This window comes from Tupaia chinensis, unplaced genomic scaffold (assembly GCF_000334495.1).
Source record: "Tupaia chinensis unplaced genomic scaffold, TupChi_1.0 Scaffold000312_2, whole genome shotgun sequence".
Classification (NCBI taxonomy): Eukaryota; Metazoa; Chordata; class Mammalia; order Scandentia; family Tupaiidae; genus Tupaia; species Tupaia belangeri.
The window spans coordinates 909,422-927,150 of record NW_006159805.1 but is presented as its reverse complement, the minus strand read 5'-3'; the positions used below and the strand labels follow the sequence as shown (position 1 = coordinate 927,150).

The 17,729-nt window shown below is 40.7% G+C and overlaps 1 protein-coding gene across 1 annotated transcript in view; it reads left to right on the top strand.

Annotated features, from left to right (window-relative positions):
* LOC102485743 (fibrillin-1) overlaps window positions 1–8,152 on the top strand; it is a gene marked incomplete at its 5' end in the record, with an annotated part of 18,003 nt that extends 9,851 nt beyond the window's left edge. The window contains 3 exons of the mRNA XM_006151078.3: window positions 571–802; window positions 5,436–5,607; window positions 6,805–8,152. Of these exons, the coding sequence (XP_006151140.1) occupies window positions 571–802; window positions 5,436–5,607; window positions 6,805–7,194 (794 nt within the window). The remainder of the gene's footprint in view (window positions 1–570; window positions 803–5,435; window positions 5,608–6,804) is intronic.
* Window positions 8,153–17,729: the final 9,577 nt, after the last annotated feature.

The following is a 17,729-nucleotide window of genomic DNA, read 5'->3' as shown; positions in this document are numbered from 1 at the left end:
TTGCAAATTTCTGAAAAGGAAGTCCAAGTCGGGCAGACACTCCCTGCAGGGTCTCAGCCTCTGCCAGACCTGCACATCCCTAAAAAACAGGACTGAGAAAGCAGCTCCAGGAACATGGTTGCCCTCTGTTTTTGAGATCATCTTTCCCATTGCTTGGTGCTTCTGAAGTTAAGGGCATGGAGAACTGCATGATCTCTCCCCCTTCTTTGAATCCTGAATCTTAGTTACAAACTAACCCTACATTTTTCACCAGATATTCAAATGGAGTAGACTATGCTAGTGTTGGCTTTCAGTGAGAACTGCATTGTCAAGCCTCAGAATGCCACACCTGGTGTTCTCTACCTGGCGCATTTGACTTCATCCACCACATTTGGTTCACCACATGGCAAGAGGCCACCTCTGTTTCCACAACCGTTTCTGTTCCTCTCCCTGCCCAGCCACCTCTGCCTGCCTTACCTTCCTGAGTGTGTAGCCAGGGGCCAGCTGGCCAACAGCAAGTGGCCGGATCCAGATTCCACAATAGCAACCTCTGGCCAGTGTCACACATGCAGTGCCTTGTTTTCCCTGCAGATGAAAATGAATGCCTCAGCGCTCACATCTGTGGAGGAGCCTCCTGTCACAACACCCTGGGGAGCTACAAGTGCATGTGTCCTGCCGGCTTCCAGTATGAACAGTTCAGCGGAGGATGCCAAGACATCAATGAGTGTGGCTCTTCACAGGCCCCCTGCAGTTATGGCTGTTCCAATACCGAGGGTGGCTACCTCTGTGGCTGTCCACCTGGTTATTTCCGGATAGGCCAAGGGTGAGTAAGCACTACTCTTCCTGGGACAACCATACTTTCTGTAATTTTTGCATTAATTCCAGTTAGCTTTGTAAAGATTTTAGGTTATTTATTTGAAAGGGCGCATCTGGGTTTCTGGAAACACATAGAGCATCAAGCAAAATAGTGAAACTACATTGTAAATACTATCTTTCTGTATGGCTTCTCTTTTCTATTCTCTGATCTTCACATGCTGGGAAGTGCTCTGCATGCTAGAGACAGACAGATACAGAGAGAGGGAGAGTGAGAAATCACCCCAAGGGAGTATGGCCATAACTCAATGGCCCGTAATAGATCCTGCATGCTGCTGATCCTCCCTTCTTGGGCAGGCAGGATTTTATCTTGTCTTAAAAATGCCTTCTTGGGGACCAGCAGATGGTGTAATTGTTATGGTGCTGGACTCCCACATAGTTGACTGAAGTTTGAATCTTGGACCCAGTGACTTGAAACTCATGCCAGGCATGTGTGTGTGCATGCATAAGATCCCAAGAGGAGAATGAAGGAGAAGGGATTGTGATGTGTCCATCACAATGAGGGATTATTTCTCACTTTCCGTCTTTCTGTTTCTGTCTGTCTCTCCAGCAAGCGCATGCGCTCCTTAGCAAAAAAATCTCTCTCAAAAAAAGAAAAAGCCTTCTTTTCCAGCTCCCATTAGGGTTAATTAACAAAAGAGATAACTTCTTGATAAGGTCTTCCAGGGTTTTGAGCTATAGTTTTAAGACTGGAATTTACACCAAAAATTGCCAGGTAAGTGTTAAATATGAGAATTGAAATAATTATTGTATTTTCCAGGTAGAAAACGTCACCAAATCTGGGACAGGGAAGGAATATTTTATTTTACTCAATGACTTAAAAGTTTAGCGGAGGGGGGGCCAGCAGATGGCATAATGGTTATATCCCTTCACTCCCATGTAACCAACTGCAGTTCGAGTTCCAGAACTGGTGGCTTAAAACTCATGCCAGATACATGTGTGTGCATGTCCAAGATTCTGAGAAGAGAATGGAGGAGAGGGGATTGTGGTGTGGCCATTGGGTAATTTCTTATTTTCAGTCTCTCTCTGTCTCTCTAGCAAGCACGCATGCCCGATAGCAAAAATCTCTCTTAAAAATCAAAAGTTTAGTTTAGGGACCAGCGGGTGGCATGGTGGTTAAGGCTCTGGATTCCACACAGCTGAGTGTGGTTTGAGTCCTGGACTCAGTAGCTTGAAAATTACACCAGGCATTTGTGTTCACATGCTGAGAGTCCCAAGTGGAAAATGGAGGAGAAGGGATTGTGGCATCATCATCCCCACTGGGAGGTGATTTTTGTACTTTCCCTTTCACTGTCTATGTCTCTCTCCAGCAAGCACACATGCCTTATGGCAAAAGCCTTAAAAAAGTGTAGTGGAGGAGGGCTAGCTTAGTGTTAAGGCAGATAGACCCTACATGGCTGACTGCAGTTCAATCCTAGCCCCAGTGACTATATTTTTCCTTCTCAAAATGTTGATCCAAAAAGGTAGGATATCTATCAGGACAGAAAGTTCCTATTCCAGAGGCAGACCCTGACTTATAAGCCTACCAAGCCCTAATGGCTTAAAAATCATGCTGGACACATGTGCATGTGAGCCCAAAATCCTGAGAGGATGGAGAAATGGAGGCAAAGGGATTGTGACGTGATCGTGCTCCATTGTCCATAGTGAGTGATTTCTCCCTCTGTCTGCCTCCTCTGTCTTTTTCTCTGACTTTCTCTGGGAAGTGCATATGCTCTCTGGCAACTGAAAACACACACACACACACACACACACACACACACACACACACACACCTTTTAGTGGGTCCAGGTGATGGTGTAATGATAACGTCATTGGACCCATGTAAATGGTCTGGGTTCACATTCTGGGACCTCCTCATGTGCCCATAATCCAGGCCTGCTGAGCCTGGGGTATGTAGAGGTATGAAGACACTATTGGGGGTGTCTGTATTTCTCTTTTATGGAAAGAATAAGTAAGTAGGCTTTTAAAAATAAATAAATAAAAGTCTAGTGGTAAGTTTCCAAAGTTTGTGCTCTTTTTCCTATTGAATTAGTCAGAACTTGGGTGTCCATCTAGCTTCGACTATCCTGTGAAAAGTCATAAATTTTCACTTTTTAATTAGGAATGCACAGATATTAAATATACATACAAATCCATATACTCCCACCCACACAAATACACCTCCATCCACAGTTAGGTATTTGCACACGGACAGACACACACACGCCTGCTTCTACCAAATCATTATTGTAGTGGTCTCTCACTCCTGATGCACAAACATCAAAGATTCATTTTGGGTTCATGTAAACTTGAAGGTAATGATTCGTGGGAAGCATACAGGATGCCAGCAGGAAGACACAAATTCCCAGATGTTCATGCCTGGCTCTCAGTAGACTCATTCTTAGTTTAATGCTGGGACCGTTTTTCCAGCAAAAATTGTGACACTCCAAACGGGCTTTTGGCCAGTGGGATTTCGTAGTCGCACTTCTTGTAAGTCTTACTCGTGGGATATGAAAATACTGGAAAGGGATTCTGAGAGAGGGACCAAAGCCTGAAAATTTGAGGTTTAGTTCTCAATAATGTAATCATCATGTGGATGTGTACACACACAGGATGGGCATTTATTATTTCATCAGCTTTATTGTTTGTACACATTGTTGCAAAATAAAAAAATAGAGGAAATGTGTTTAACACTGGCAAGATTGGGGGAAATAGCAGGAACCTGTATGGTGCTGTGAAATTAAAAAAAAAAATAAATAATCTGCACATTGGCATCATAGTTTGCAACCTAAGGGTATACAGGAAAATGGGTTATAAAGAGTAGGTCAGCCATTACAGAAAAGCAGGTACCTAATGCTTGGGTTACATTATGATGCCTCGGTAGACATCTACCCACTTCCAAGTTCTGGTGTCTCTATGAATCACTAGAGTGGACCCTTTCCCCCAAAAGAAATTCACATAGAACCATTTATATGTTTCCACACATTTGGAAAGAGGAGCCTGGTAAATATGCATTCCATGGGGCCTTTGAAACAGTAAGCAGAATAGCAAAACAAGGTACTTGTGAAACATGCAAGCCTCCCTCTTAACTTGGCTTTGATAGCTGAGAGGCAAAGAAAAACAGCTGACTAGTTCTCTCTTGGGCATGGGTTTGTTTATTTGGCTTCACATGAGTCAGAGCCAATGGCCCTAGTGGTTTTGAATGACTTGAAACCATTTCCCACAGTTGGGTAAGCTCTGATACACGCATTTTGTATATTGCACATCATCGTAGTTTATTATTAAATTTAACCTCAGTTACCACCTGGGGCTCCCTTCCTAGCCTCAGTAGCATCAGCAACAGTGAAAGGTCAAGGAGTAGGAGGAATTGCCCAGAAGCTTGAGTGTGGAAGGGTGGGGATGGAGGTGGAAGATGGTAAAGAACTGAACAGTGATGTCTCACACCTTTTTTCACTCCCGTGAGCCTGTTTCATTAAAAGAAGAAATTTTATTTAATCTTTCAAGTCACGTGGTCTCCCTCATCCTTTTTCTTTCATTTCTACTCCGTATTCCCTCCCCAGCACATGTACTGCAAAATGTCTGTCCTGTTAGGTTTGGGAAATGAAAGAACAAATAAAAATGCAAAACAGGAGCCAGCCCCATAACCTAATGGTTAAAAGAGCTGGATCTCATATGGCTGACTATGGTTCAAATCCCAGCTCCAGCAGCTTGAAAACCACATTGAATGCAGGTGCATGTGTGCCCAGAATCCCAACTAGATGGAGAAATGTAGGAGAAGGGATTGTGGTATGACCACACCCCATTGGGGAGGTGCTTTTGCGGTAGGCAGTTAGTCATGAGCTGGCAGCCCTAAGAGAAAAGCAAAAGGGCATTTTGGTTAATGCCCTAATTCCCACTAGGGTGATAAACTAATTAGGCAGTCTAATTAAAACAACCTGGCTCACATTGGGCGTGTGCAATTAGGTAATCAAATTCCTCATTCTTTACCTGTGAGAAAAGTACGAAAGTGCAGGAGAAAACGTGCGGTTTCGAATGCAAACGAAGGACATAGGTAGTGTAACGGACCTCCCGCCAATGGGTATTCATGATCTCTAGTAATAAAAATAATGATTGAACCAAGCGCGGTTGCCACCTGGCAGTCTGCCCGCCCAAGAGCCTTTTGGGTGTACTTTCCTTTCTTTCCTATTAAATCTTCTTTTCTACCTACTGCATTTGTGGTTGCAGTTTCATTTTGCGCCTAGGGACAGATCTCTAATTTTAGTGATCTGGACCCAAAGAACCAAGGACTTCACAATGCAGCCTGATACTTTCCCATCCATTAACACTTTCTCCCTCTCTGTCTCTCTCTGGTGAGAGCATGTGCCTTCTAGCAATTAAAAAAAAAATGTAAAACAGGGTCTTGGGAGATGGAAAAAATGAATAAACTTGGGATTAGAGGCCAGAGAGGACCTTGCTGTGGTTCTCAGAACTAGCTGGCCAGCCAGTAGACAAATAATCAAGGACTGAATGTCACAACCACAGGGGCCAGGCTTCACCAGAACTCTCGTACCGCCGTCCTTTCTCCCAGTTCTAATGAAGAACACCTTACTCTCCTTCCACCTCAGGCACTGTGTTTCTGGAATGGGCATGAGCAGAGGAGGCCCAGAGCCACCTGCCAGCGGCGAAATGGATGACAATTCCCTCTCTCCAGAGGCTTGTTACGAGTGTAAGATTAATGGCTACCCCAAACGGGGCAGGAAACGGAGAAGTGCAAATGAAACAGAGGCCAGTCTCGAGGTGGGTCAGAAAGTGGTTTCTCCTGATGTCTCTTATTGTGGAAAGCCTTTCCAGATTCCTGTGGTTTCCTCTAAGGATGCTCCAACGTGTGAAAAAACTCCCCAGGGAGAAAATCCAGACATTCCCTGAGCTCTGAGCTGCAGTTTATAAGAGGCTGTGGGGTTTTCTGGAGTTTCTTGCTGATTTCAGGGAGTGGCCATTCAAAGATTTTCACATACTTGCTCATTTCCTCTGTCTCGCCAAAAAGAAAGTCAAACACCCACCCAGAGTCTGCTGAAAAGATGAGGTCTGAGATCCAGGACAGCAGTGGGCAGAACAGCACAGTGACATAGTCCTCTCTCCATGGGGATGCCAAGTTCTGAAAGCTAGAGGCTCTTCGACTGAAAAGAGCCATGTGGAGTGTGAGGGAATTGGCTTGGAGACAAAAACAACATGGAACTGAAGCAGCCTGGTTTTCTTTGCCTAGCGCTGCTGCAGCCTTTCAGTTGACTCAGAAATGCACAGATACTCACCCAGAACTCTGGCTCTGGGCCCAGAGAATCCAGCACAAGTGGTCTCAGAAAGGCAAGCAAAAAGCCAGGTGAAAAACATTGAATATTAGCAGATCACTATAGCCAGGAAGTCAGTTCATAGGTGTATCCTTTGGAGAGGATGGTTTTGCATCAGTGGACAAAATTGAAATAGACAGGTTCTTAGTACTGGTACTGCAACTCATCTACTATGGTTTAGGAAATGAGATCAATCTTTGGGGGAAAAAATCTGTTATAACAGTGCATCTCAAACTTGAGGATGCATCTGAATCACCTAGGCTTATTAAAATGGATTGGTAGGAGATACTCACAGATTTTCAGATTCAGTAGGTCTGGGTAGTGCTTAGAATTTGCATTTCTAATACATTCTCAGGTGATGTTTATGCTGTTGGTTCAGAGGCCACACTTTGAGATCTATTGCATTAGAAGAGCTTCAATTACAAGTGATTTCAACTTGACTTTTTTCCTGACATAAGTTTAATTTTTTTAATAAGTATGTGCCAACGTCAGACATTTGGTTTAAACACAGTGCTTCATGAAAGTACAGTATATACCACATGGGCAGAAAGTTGTTAGTGTGAATTTCAAGTCATGTTTTTCTTTAATACGAGAGCTGAGTGGTGGTGTATTTACATTACATTTAACGTATTGCCATGTGTCTTTCCAGGATCAGGCTGAGACAGAAGCCAATGTGAGTCTTGCAAGTTGGGATGTCGAGAAGACAGCCATCTTTGCTTTTAATATTTCCCACATCAGTAACAAGGTCCGAATCCTAGAACTCCTTCCAGCCCTCACGACTCTGACGAATCACAACAGATACTTGATTGAATCTGGAAACGACGATGGCTTCTTTAAAATCAACCAAAAGGAAGGGATCAGCTACCTCCACTTTACAAAGAAGAAGCCAGTGGCTGGAACCTATGCATTACAAATTAGTAGTACTCCACTTTATAAAAAGAAAGAACTTAACCAGCTAGAAGACAAATATGACAAAGACTACCTCAGTGGTGAACTGGGTGATAATCTGAAGATGAAAATTCAGATTTTGCTTCATTAATTCACCAACCAGAGACCAAATAATTAAAAAAGAAAAAGAAAAAGAAAAAAAAAAAAAAAAAAAAAAAAAAGGAAAACCAAAGATAGATAGGTAGAACTATATTTTCCCCCCGATCAGAATCTTCATATCATAGGTACAATCTTTCACCGAGTAAATTTGTATAAATAAGCACTATTCTTGTATTACAAAAGCAAGGTACAGGTGACTACCCTAGTTCAAAACAACCACTTTCTCAGGCTTCTTGTGTGTGTGTAGCTAAGCTACCTTGTCATGTGTTGATTCTTGAAAACTGGGGCATGTTATTTCCATTGGAGGTTGGCCATTCATGCTAATATGCCATTCTTCCAGAAGACATACAGGAATACGTTTTCAATTGATGGACACTTTTATTGTATTTTTCAAATTTTAAAACTTTTTTTCTCCAAATACAAGTACTAGGTTGGCCATTTATAATGTCTATTTGGTGCTAGTAAATTTTCAAACTAGATTTTTAAATGCACTGTAATATTTACACAACTTAGAAACCAAATTACAAGTATACTGTTCAAATACTTCATTAATTTCAATCAACCAAAGTTAGTTCAGTAGCTTATCTCAGTTATGAGTATAGTACATGTAAATTAAGTGTGTGTATACTGTAATCATGCTATTTTTTATCATTGGAACATGTATAAACTAGAATAATAATGCCCTTAATGTGAGGGTTTATAATGGTGCTTATTAAGACCAAAGACTTGTTAAATGTATACACCTAGTGGTAATGAAATTTCTGTGACTGGCCCATTCATGCATTGGCGGTCTGGAAGGACCCAGAAACAGCCTTGGAGCCAGAGGATTACCAGTGCACCCTTCATCGCAGCATGTGCAATATGCAGAGATTACTGTCAGTCATTCCTGTCAACAAGGGGTCAATGTCATAAATGTCACAATAAAACAGTCTCTTCTTTTTTTTAGTTTATCCCTTGGCTTTGTGTTCTTGCATGTATTGGGGATTGGAGGGACCATTCTGGAGACTAATATCTCCTGCGTTTAAATGATTCTGGGTCTGTTACGGTTTTAAATGTGTCAAATGTATAACCACTAGAAATAATATACTTGAGTCAGTCCCTTGTTTTATTTAAGATAGCAGAGTCTGGTATCACGAACCTGACTTACTAGTAAGAAATTTCAATTGTAGTGTCACTTCTGAAACATGATCTAATTAATTCTGGGATTTTTAAGCTCTCAAATTTAAACACTCACAAATACCACGTTCAGTCATTGTCTTAGAGCACATGAATTTCCTTTTAAAAGATTTATCATGCCCCTTTCCCTTGAATACACACAGTGCTGGAAAATCTTAGGTTTATTTCATCTTTTCCCCTTCAGTGTCTGCTGTTAGTTAATGCTAGTCTAATTACAAAGGGTTAATCTCAATTGGAATCCAATTGAATGCTATAACTCTTGATTTCTGAATGTTATCATTTGAAAAGGCTGTTTTAAGTGCAGTGTCAAATTTCTAGCAATTAAGCTTATTCAGTTGACATGAAATCATTTTTAAATTCCCCATGGACAGTAAAGCATTTTGTTGTAGTGAAAATAAGGTGAAGTAAGGCTCCTACATGAAGGGGAGGGTGAAATTGTTCAGGACACAGGAAAGGCCTCTCATAATCTTTGAGGAACTATGCTGAAGAAAATAGAGGAGATTCCATCTTATTCCAGAGAGAAAACCAGGGTCAGTTGATGTAAGCCTCAGTTTAACATGTCATCCTCACAACAAAGCTACTCATTGAGAAAATGGGTTTTCTTGCATCGTGGTGGACTCCGTGCCACTGGCTAGAGTTTCAGTCTAAGCTTCATGACAGCCTGGACAAAGATGGTTTCTTCCACCTAACAGTCCATGAACATCTTGAAGTTATTTATGTATCTCTTAGTTTGCCATCCAAAAAAATCTCACTCATAATAAGTGCTCAGTAGAGATGAGTCAAATGACTATTATTGAAGTGATTTGTATCTTGGGTAAGAGGTTAAAATATGACTCAAAATTTCCTTCTAACTCTGAGCCTATGGTTCTGTAACAGAAATGTATTAAAATTATTAGAGAAGAATATGGTAAACAACAGTTTGCATATGGAAAATATCTTTGATAATTTAACCAGAACTGCATTATATTCAATAATGGATTTTCTTTATAACAAACTACAGAAGAAAATGGAGTTGGCACATAGTGAATCACTTTGATATTTTTAATAGTCAAAGTCTGGATTTTATTTATTCCAGAGCCAACAATTTTGAACAGCATATTTTCCATGTTTCTGACTGTAACAAAACATTTTCCTCACTGTTCCATTGTAAATATTCCTCTTGTCAGATTCCTTTTAATCCTAAGATTTAAACCTGTACCTTTCAATTGTCCGTGACCTTTCAATTTTACTTTCAATAGCTGAAGAACCTGGATTTATAAATTTCTTAGAAGCTTGAAAATGTCTTGTCTCTACCCAACAACTCATTTCATTTGCCAATAGTTATTTTGTAAGTAGGGTTGAAATGAACTCAGTTTGCCTTGAAATGTTTAAACTTGCACAACTACATTTTTCTGGCCTTGTGAAATGTTTAAACTTGCACAACTACATTTTTTCTTCAACAAATAGCATTTTACTCAGCCAAAATGGCTTTGGACATTGCCATTACAAATACTGTTAAACTTTAGATATTATGTTTGTAAATTATAAGCCAAAATAAAAGACAATTAGGTTGATAATATATCAGCATACTCCAAAGTTATATACCTAAAAACTGTTAGGGATCTTTAAAACACTGTCATCATTGTCCACAAAATGTACTTTATTCTGATTTTAACTGTAGTTCTTCGAGCTATATTAGAAATGTAATTATTAAATGGTTTAAGGATTTTTTTAAATGTTAAAATATCATTATGCGGGATTAGTTTTCACATGTAAAACTGAAGATAGAGTCATTTACACATTGACAATTTTAAATAACACTTCATCAAAAAAAAAGGAAAGAAAAGAAAAAAGGCAAACCAATTTATTTCATTAAGCTTTTTTTTTTCTTTCTTTCTTTGGAGAAGTTTTTAGCTATAGGGCACGTGCGCTTGCCAGAAAGACAGACAGAGACAGAGAGACAGAAAACGAGAAATCACCCCCCAGGGGGGATGGCCACGCCGCAATCCCTTCTCCTCCATTCTCCTCTTGGGATCTTGGGCATTGCACACACACACGCCCAGCATGAGTTTAAGCCACCGGTCCGGGACTCAAACTGTGGTCGACTACATGGGAGTCCAGCGACATAGCCATTACACTAACTGCTCATCCCCTCATAAGCTTTTTGAAACCCAGTATGAACCTAGTATGATGTCTGAGTTAGGAAAAGATTCTCAGTACTCTTCTGACCTCAGAGTTAGAGAGAAAAAAGAATGCTTGAATTTGATTTTTCTAATTTCCATGTGTCTCCAGGACTGGGTTCAATTACAGGATTGGTTCTGAAAGGTTCTGACATTCTCACAAATGTCTGCATAAACAGGAGGGTCTTGTACACTTGACACCTGACATGCACTTGACAGGAGCTGGCAATATTACAAAATCTGTGATTTCAGCTAACTGCTAATGAATTCAAAACATTGTTTTATTTGGGTATTTTTTTTGGCAGAAGGGCAAAGTCACAAACCTCTTTTTAGGATACAGACTTTTTTGCATCCTTGATCCAAACCTGAGTTACAACTTCTACAAATGGATGTCAGTTTCATTTCTACTACTGGGCAGTAGAAGGTGCATCCGTTTCAACTGAAGTAAGACATGGCAGGTAAGTGTGTGTAGTTACCAGCTAAGCTGACCCTCTCCTTTATTAATTATTTTTTGGTCCCTAGGACTATTCTTATATATATATATTTATTATTTATATAATTATTTTGAGAGCTTTTTTACTATAGGACACATATGCCCACTGGAGAGACGAGAAAGAGAAAGTGAGAAGTCACCCTCCACCTTCCTAGGCCCCCACCTCCCCCACCCCCGCCAAGAGGAATGGCCATGCCACAATCCCTTCTTCTCCACTCTCCTCCTGGGAGTTTGGGCATGCATCCACACACATCTAGTGTGAGTTACAAGCAGCAGGTCTGGGACTCAAACCATTGTCAGCTACATGGGAGTCCAGTGCCTTAATCATTACACCACCTGCTGGCCCTGAACTATCCTCATTTCATAAATGAATACATTATTCTCTCTCTATTTCCATTTGCCTTGCTTAGGCTGGTTATAGTGTCAGCTTGAGGGCACCAAGACTTCTAAGTACCTCTGGACCTGTACTTTGGGTTCAGTTAAGCAATACAGATTTAGAGACGTTTTAGCAGCAAGCAGCTAGTCCATTCTGCAGTTCCTGCCTGACTTCTGTATCCCACCCGATGTGTTCTTTGCAGCTGTGTTGGGAATTGCAGAAATAAGAAAAGCTAGGTTTCCTTTATAACATAAAATACTCTCTTGGGGAGAATTAAAGCAAACTTAAATGACTAAACCTTTTCTTCTCTTAGAAATGGAGATATTTGAAAACATCCTGATGGTAATCACACATCCCCTTTAGCCTAGCTTACATGAACAGGAAGAGGTCACAGGCCTGTGTAGTTGTGTCTACACAGTGCCCAGAGAAGGCAGATGTGTCTGTTTGGAAAGATTAATGGGATGTGTATCAGAATTTCAAAGGCACAACAGGCTGGATTGGATTTGTGCCCACATGTTCCTGTAACTACATGAAACCATGTAGTGACATGTCATTCAGCCTTTCTGTCTTCCATTACATCAAGATTATCTCCCTATCAGTGTGTCCTGCACCTTTCTAGGGCAGTCCCATGATGAGGCTACAGTGACACAGTGTCTCAGGCAGGTGGCAAGTCCTGAGACCTGTTGTTTGCTGTGTGTGTAAATTGGCCTTTGCGGTTCACCTGTGGGTCATCCACAGGAAGCCTGGCGCCTCCGGTTTAGCAATCAGTGTGCTGTGAAACCAGCGCCCTAGCAGAAAATGGCTCACCAGCCACCCACATAGACCTCACACTGCCAGGAGAAGACATGGAAGCCAGGTGCACCATCCCTAAAGGCTGATGTTCTCAGTCTCAAGACTTTTTCTCAAAGTCTGTGATTCTTGGTTTACAAGCCTTTGACCTTTCTGTGGGCTGCAAGGAAAGTTTGCTGAGAACTTAGTCTTGGCTTGAGGAGAGCCCAGCCGAGAGTCCTGATACTGCAGGGCATTTGAGGTCAGAAAGCTGCACGCAACTCTTAGTTCCACTCCTTTCTAGTTTTTTGGCCTAGGAGAACTCCTTGTTATCTCTGGACCTCATTATTGGGGATAATCGTAGAACATTCCCTGTGTCCTCAAAGGATCATTATTACCTACTATACATAGTTTTCTAGATCAAACACCTCTATAGAACTTCACAATTTAAGCCCAATTATAATAATGCATCCTGGTAGATGCTACTGCTAAACTGGCTGAGGCTCCATGGGAGGCCCAGGTTTGAATCCCAGACCACACTCAGAGCTGGAGGTGGTAGCACACCCGTAGTCCCAGCTACTCGAGAGGCTGAGGCAAGTGGATCATGACATAATAAAACTTTCTGAGAAAGAAGAAAACAAAAAGGAAGAACTTCACTTTTTTAAAAAAGCACCAAAGACTTATGAACTGTGTCTCCTCTGATTCTCATTTCTATGCTGGTTTTTTAAATCGTCATTGTGCATGTGTTCAGGAGTCTTGCCAAACGTCTCTCACCTTAAAGAGGTAGAACTAAGACTAACCCCAGAGCTTCTGGGTAATTCACCATGCATGCCAAAAAAAGAATGAATTAAATACAATATGTAAAAGCAGAATAGAAACCTGTAAGCCAGAAATTACACTTGTGATTCAAGATCTAAGCCTTCTAGAAACCAGGAAAACTAGGCTAGAGAGAGCCACATCTTTCTCAACCCCTTTCCTTGCCTACTCTCTTGTATGCTCCCTTAAATGCTCATCATGGCCCCTGGAATCTGGGACTGTCTGCCCTGTACCATGAAAGGCCTCTGGTGAAAAGTTCTGGGCTGCTGTCTTCAGAACTTCTGTACCCAGTTCTAGGTATGGCACATAGTAAGCACTTAATATGTATTGAAAGGATCAGTGACTGAGGTTGAGGGAAGCAAAACATTCCTGCCAAAGAAAGACCTATTTCTTCCCTCACTTTCACCACCTCCCTCCTTTTCTTTGTTTTTCTCAATACATATTTTTTGAGCACTTGCCTTGGCCATCTGCCTAAGCACTAGGAACAAAGACAGATAAAGCCAATCCTTGCCCAGAGGAAACTCAAAATAAAAGTTGGCAGAGCAGCCTCTCTCCCAGAATATCTTTGGTTGGGATGTTATTGTATTTTGCAGACATTTTTTTTTTTTTTTTGCCAGAGGGTACATGTGCTTGCCAGAAAGAGACAGACAGAGAGAGAGGAGCAGAGAGAAAGCACTCCCCAGTGGGGTATGGTCACACAGCAGTCACTTGTCTTCCATTCCTCCATCCTGTTAGATTTTAGATGCTCACACTGTCCCGCATGTTTCTCAAGCCACTGGGCCTGGGATTTAAACTACAGTTGTCCATGTGGAATCCAGTGCCCCTTCTCTCTAGGTTATGGTGCCAGTCCTAGGCTTTGCAGGCTCTTGAAGGAAGCCATAGTATGCATGGTCCTAGGAGGCAGTAGGCAAGAAACAGTCCTGTAGTAAGTTTACCTGTGAAAACTGGAAGACCCATGTCTAGATCTCTATAAGTTGCAAAAATTGAAATACAATTCTAACATATCTGTCCCACATAATACTTTATACGATGTTCACATAAGGTGATTTTCAGTGGTGAGTTAATTTTTAGAGTTATATTCCTAAGTTTAAATGAGAGTTACCCTGAAATTCAACATATGGGGTCAGACTATGGTGTGGCAGTTAAGGCATCTCTGTCTCATGTGACTGACCATGCAGTTTAAGTGTGGTGGTTTGAGAAACACACTGGGCATGTATATGTGTGCATACATGCCCAAAACTCTGACAGGAGGGAGAATGGAGGAGAGAGATCATGGTATAATCACCTTCAAGGGGATGCTTTCTCATTTTCCTTTCTCTCTCTGTCTCTGGCAAGTACGTGTACCTCTAGCAAAAAAATAAAAAATAAAAAATAAATCATTATATGACATTATATGAAACAGCCAGAGATGCTTGGGTTAAAGCAGAGCTATGTAGCTTAGAGTCTTTCTACTCAATGCCTCCAAGACAAGTATTATTAAAAAGTATAATTGAAAGGTTCTTTAGAGTATTATTGATTTCACAAATGTAAGAGAAAAATAATATGTAACTTGAAGTGTTGACACACACTAAGTACATGATTCTTAAAGAGTTAGAAGTATCTTCAAATAAGGGAAGCTTGAAAATTCTATAATATTTATATGTGGCAGAAACTGACTAGATGCTCAATTTTGTTTATTCCTTCTGGGTTCACAAAAGTCTACATACTCTAATTTCCCCTATAGTTAGGTTGGGCTGTGTGATGGGATGTCAAGAAAAGTTAAAGATGCCATTTCCAGGTCTACTGGGGAAAACAAACAAAAATATTTAAGGAATCAACAATGCTAATAAGAAATCAACTTTATCGTAGTAAACCACTGATATTCTGGGATTTCTGTCTAATAGCTGCCACCATTTATTGCCCTAACACACACACACACATTTTTTTTACTATAAAGTATTGGCATCAGTGATTCTCAACCTTGGCTTTATATTAGAACCATTTAAGATGCTAAAAAAGGAGGGGTTGGGGAGACTGCCCAGGGGCACCCCAGACTAATTAATTCAGAATCTGGATTTAAGGTCCAGCTATTACTATTTTAAAAAAACAGTCCAGGTGATTCCAACTTGCATTGCTTAAATCTTTAGGCCCATTGTGAAAGTCAGGCAGACGAGGGTGTTTTCTTGGGAAATTCTATTGGGTAATACTGATTTATATCCCTTCCATTCTTACTACTGTCAGTCTATAGGACATTGTCTTTTCACCTAATGACAACCACTTCCTGGCTCTATGAACAGTATCTTTCACAAGAGTTTGCAGTGTGGCATTAGTAGAGAACCATCAAGCTGCAGTGAGGAGTAGCTGTTGCCAGGTGGTTCCCTAGAATCATTAAGTAACTACACAACTACTCTCTCACACTAATGTTACATGAGATTGTAGTTCTTACCTCCAGATTGGGTAATTTCTAGAGACTCAACGCCTCTAATGTGAAGTCTGTTTGCAGCAAAATGCTGGAGAACTCTTATTTATTTATTTTTATTTTTTGGAGAGATTTTCACTGTAGGGCGCGTGCGCTTGCCAGACAGACAGAGAGAGACATAGAGACAGAAAGCGAGAAATCACCCCCCAGGGGGGATGGTCACGCCGCAATCCCTTCTCCTCCATTCTCCTCTCGGGATCTTGGGCACGCACGCACGCACACGCGCCCGGCGTGAGTTTTAAGACACCGGGTCCGGGACGTGAACCGCGGTCGACTACGTGGGAGTCCAGCGACATAGCCATTATGCTAACCGCTGGTTCCCAATGCTGGAGAACTCTTTAAAAAATATACATATCAGATATATGGTCCATGAGTGAGCTAGTGGTGGAGCAGTAACATAATACCATAAGACGCTGGAGCTACATGGGAAGGTCCCACATTCAGAACCCAAGGTCTCTCTCTGAATACCAGATTCATGCATAGACGTCTGTGATAGAAGTTGGCTAAGGAGCCAGTACTGGTAGTCTCAGAGTTAGAAGGAGCAAAAGAGAAGCAGGGCCATCTGGCTGGAGCTGATTTCCAAAGACCCCACTTAGCCTGGAGTGGCTGCCTTGGCCTTCAAGACAATCACCCCAGTTCCTACAGTCTCAGAATTAAAAGCTTAGCCTCCACTCACATCTGGACCAGAGAAATTTGGGTATGCAGAAATCAAATAACTGAAAACAGTGAGGCACTGGAGGAATTCTCTCCCCATGCATCCTGCCCTCCAATAAAAAAAAAAGAAGAGAAACTACTCTCTAACATTCTGAACTCAAGAACTCCCACTGTGGTTACCACACTGCCACCCATAGTAGAAATAGGCAATTGCCACAGAGTTAATTTATGCCACAGGGAAGTACGCAAGCACACAGCTACAGATGAATGCCAACAAAGTAGGAAGAAGTGAGTATATCACCAGATGACTAAAAGTCACAGCAGAATCTCAAGGAATAAGGGAAAACCATAATATATCTCCCCCTTAAAGGAACAATAACTCCCCACCACAATGGATAAAACACATAAGATCACAGAAATGGCAGAAAAAAAATTCAGAATATTTTGTAGCAAAACTCAATGGGGTGCAAGAGAAAACACACAACCAATTCCAAAAAATTCAAAAAATCTTTCAATGACTTGAAAAAGAAACTTCATAAAAAGATAAACACCCTGAAAAAGAATAGAACAGAACTTCTGGAGATTAAGAAAAGGATGCAATATATGTAATCCAATGTAATATAAAGAAGATTATGATGATAAAAAAAATTTTAAAAAAAGGATGCAAGAAATTAAAACCTCCCTCAAAGCTATTAACAAATTAGACCATGCAGAAAAAAAGAATCTATGACCTTGAAGATAAAACTTCTGATTTAGTCTAAGCAACTGAGAAGAGTGAAAAAATAATGATTGAAAAGGAGGACAACATACAGGAAATCCTAGGCACCATTAAATGGCTTATTATTTGCCTAATGGGTATTCCAGAAGGCGAAGAAATAGGTAAAGCCATAGAAAATTTATTTCATGTTAAGTTAGCTGAAAACTTTACAAATTTAGAGAGGCACATGCATATCTAAATCTAGGAACTACAAAGAACATCACATAGATTTAACATAAGACATAGCCAAACTGGTAAAAATCAATGACAATATTCTAAAATGGAAAGAGAGAAATGCCAAGTTACTAACAAAGGTTACCCATTAGACTCACATCAGAACTCTCGATTGAAACAATGCAGGCAAGGAAAGAATAGGAAGACATATTTAAAAACTCTGAAAGAAAAACAATTTCAGTCAAGAATACTATCTCTGGCAAGATTATCTTTTAAATGGGAAAGAGAAATAAAATTATTCTCAGATACATGAAAGTTGAAGGTATTAGTCCAAACTAGATCAACTCTTCAAGACAAAAGTTGAAGGCATTAGTCCAAACTAGATCAACTCTTCAAGAAATACTTAAAGGAATAATGAAAGAGAGATAAATAGAAGAGAACACAAAACAGCTAGAAAAAAAAAAGAACAAAATGACAGGAATAAATTTGCACATATTGATAATAACATTGAATATTAACAGATCAAATTACCCAACTAAAAGACACAGATTGGCTCAATGGAAGGAAAAAAAAAAGGAACCCTCTATATGTTGCTTTAAAGAAACACCTCATTGGATGGATCCTGAACTACAGCTGTGAAATATTGCTTTCAAAGACTTAAAATGAAGACATTCTGCTGAGACTTCTTCCTCACTT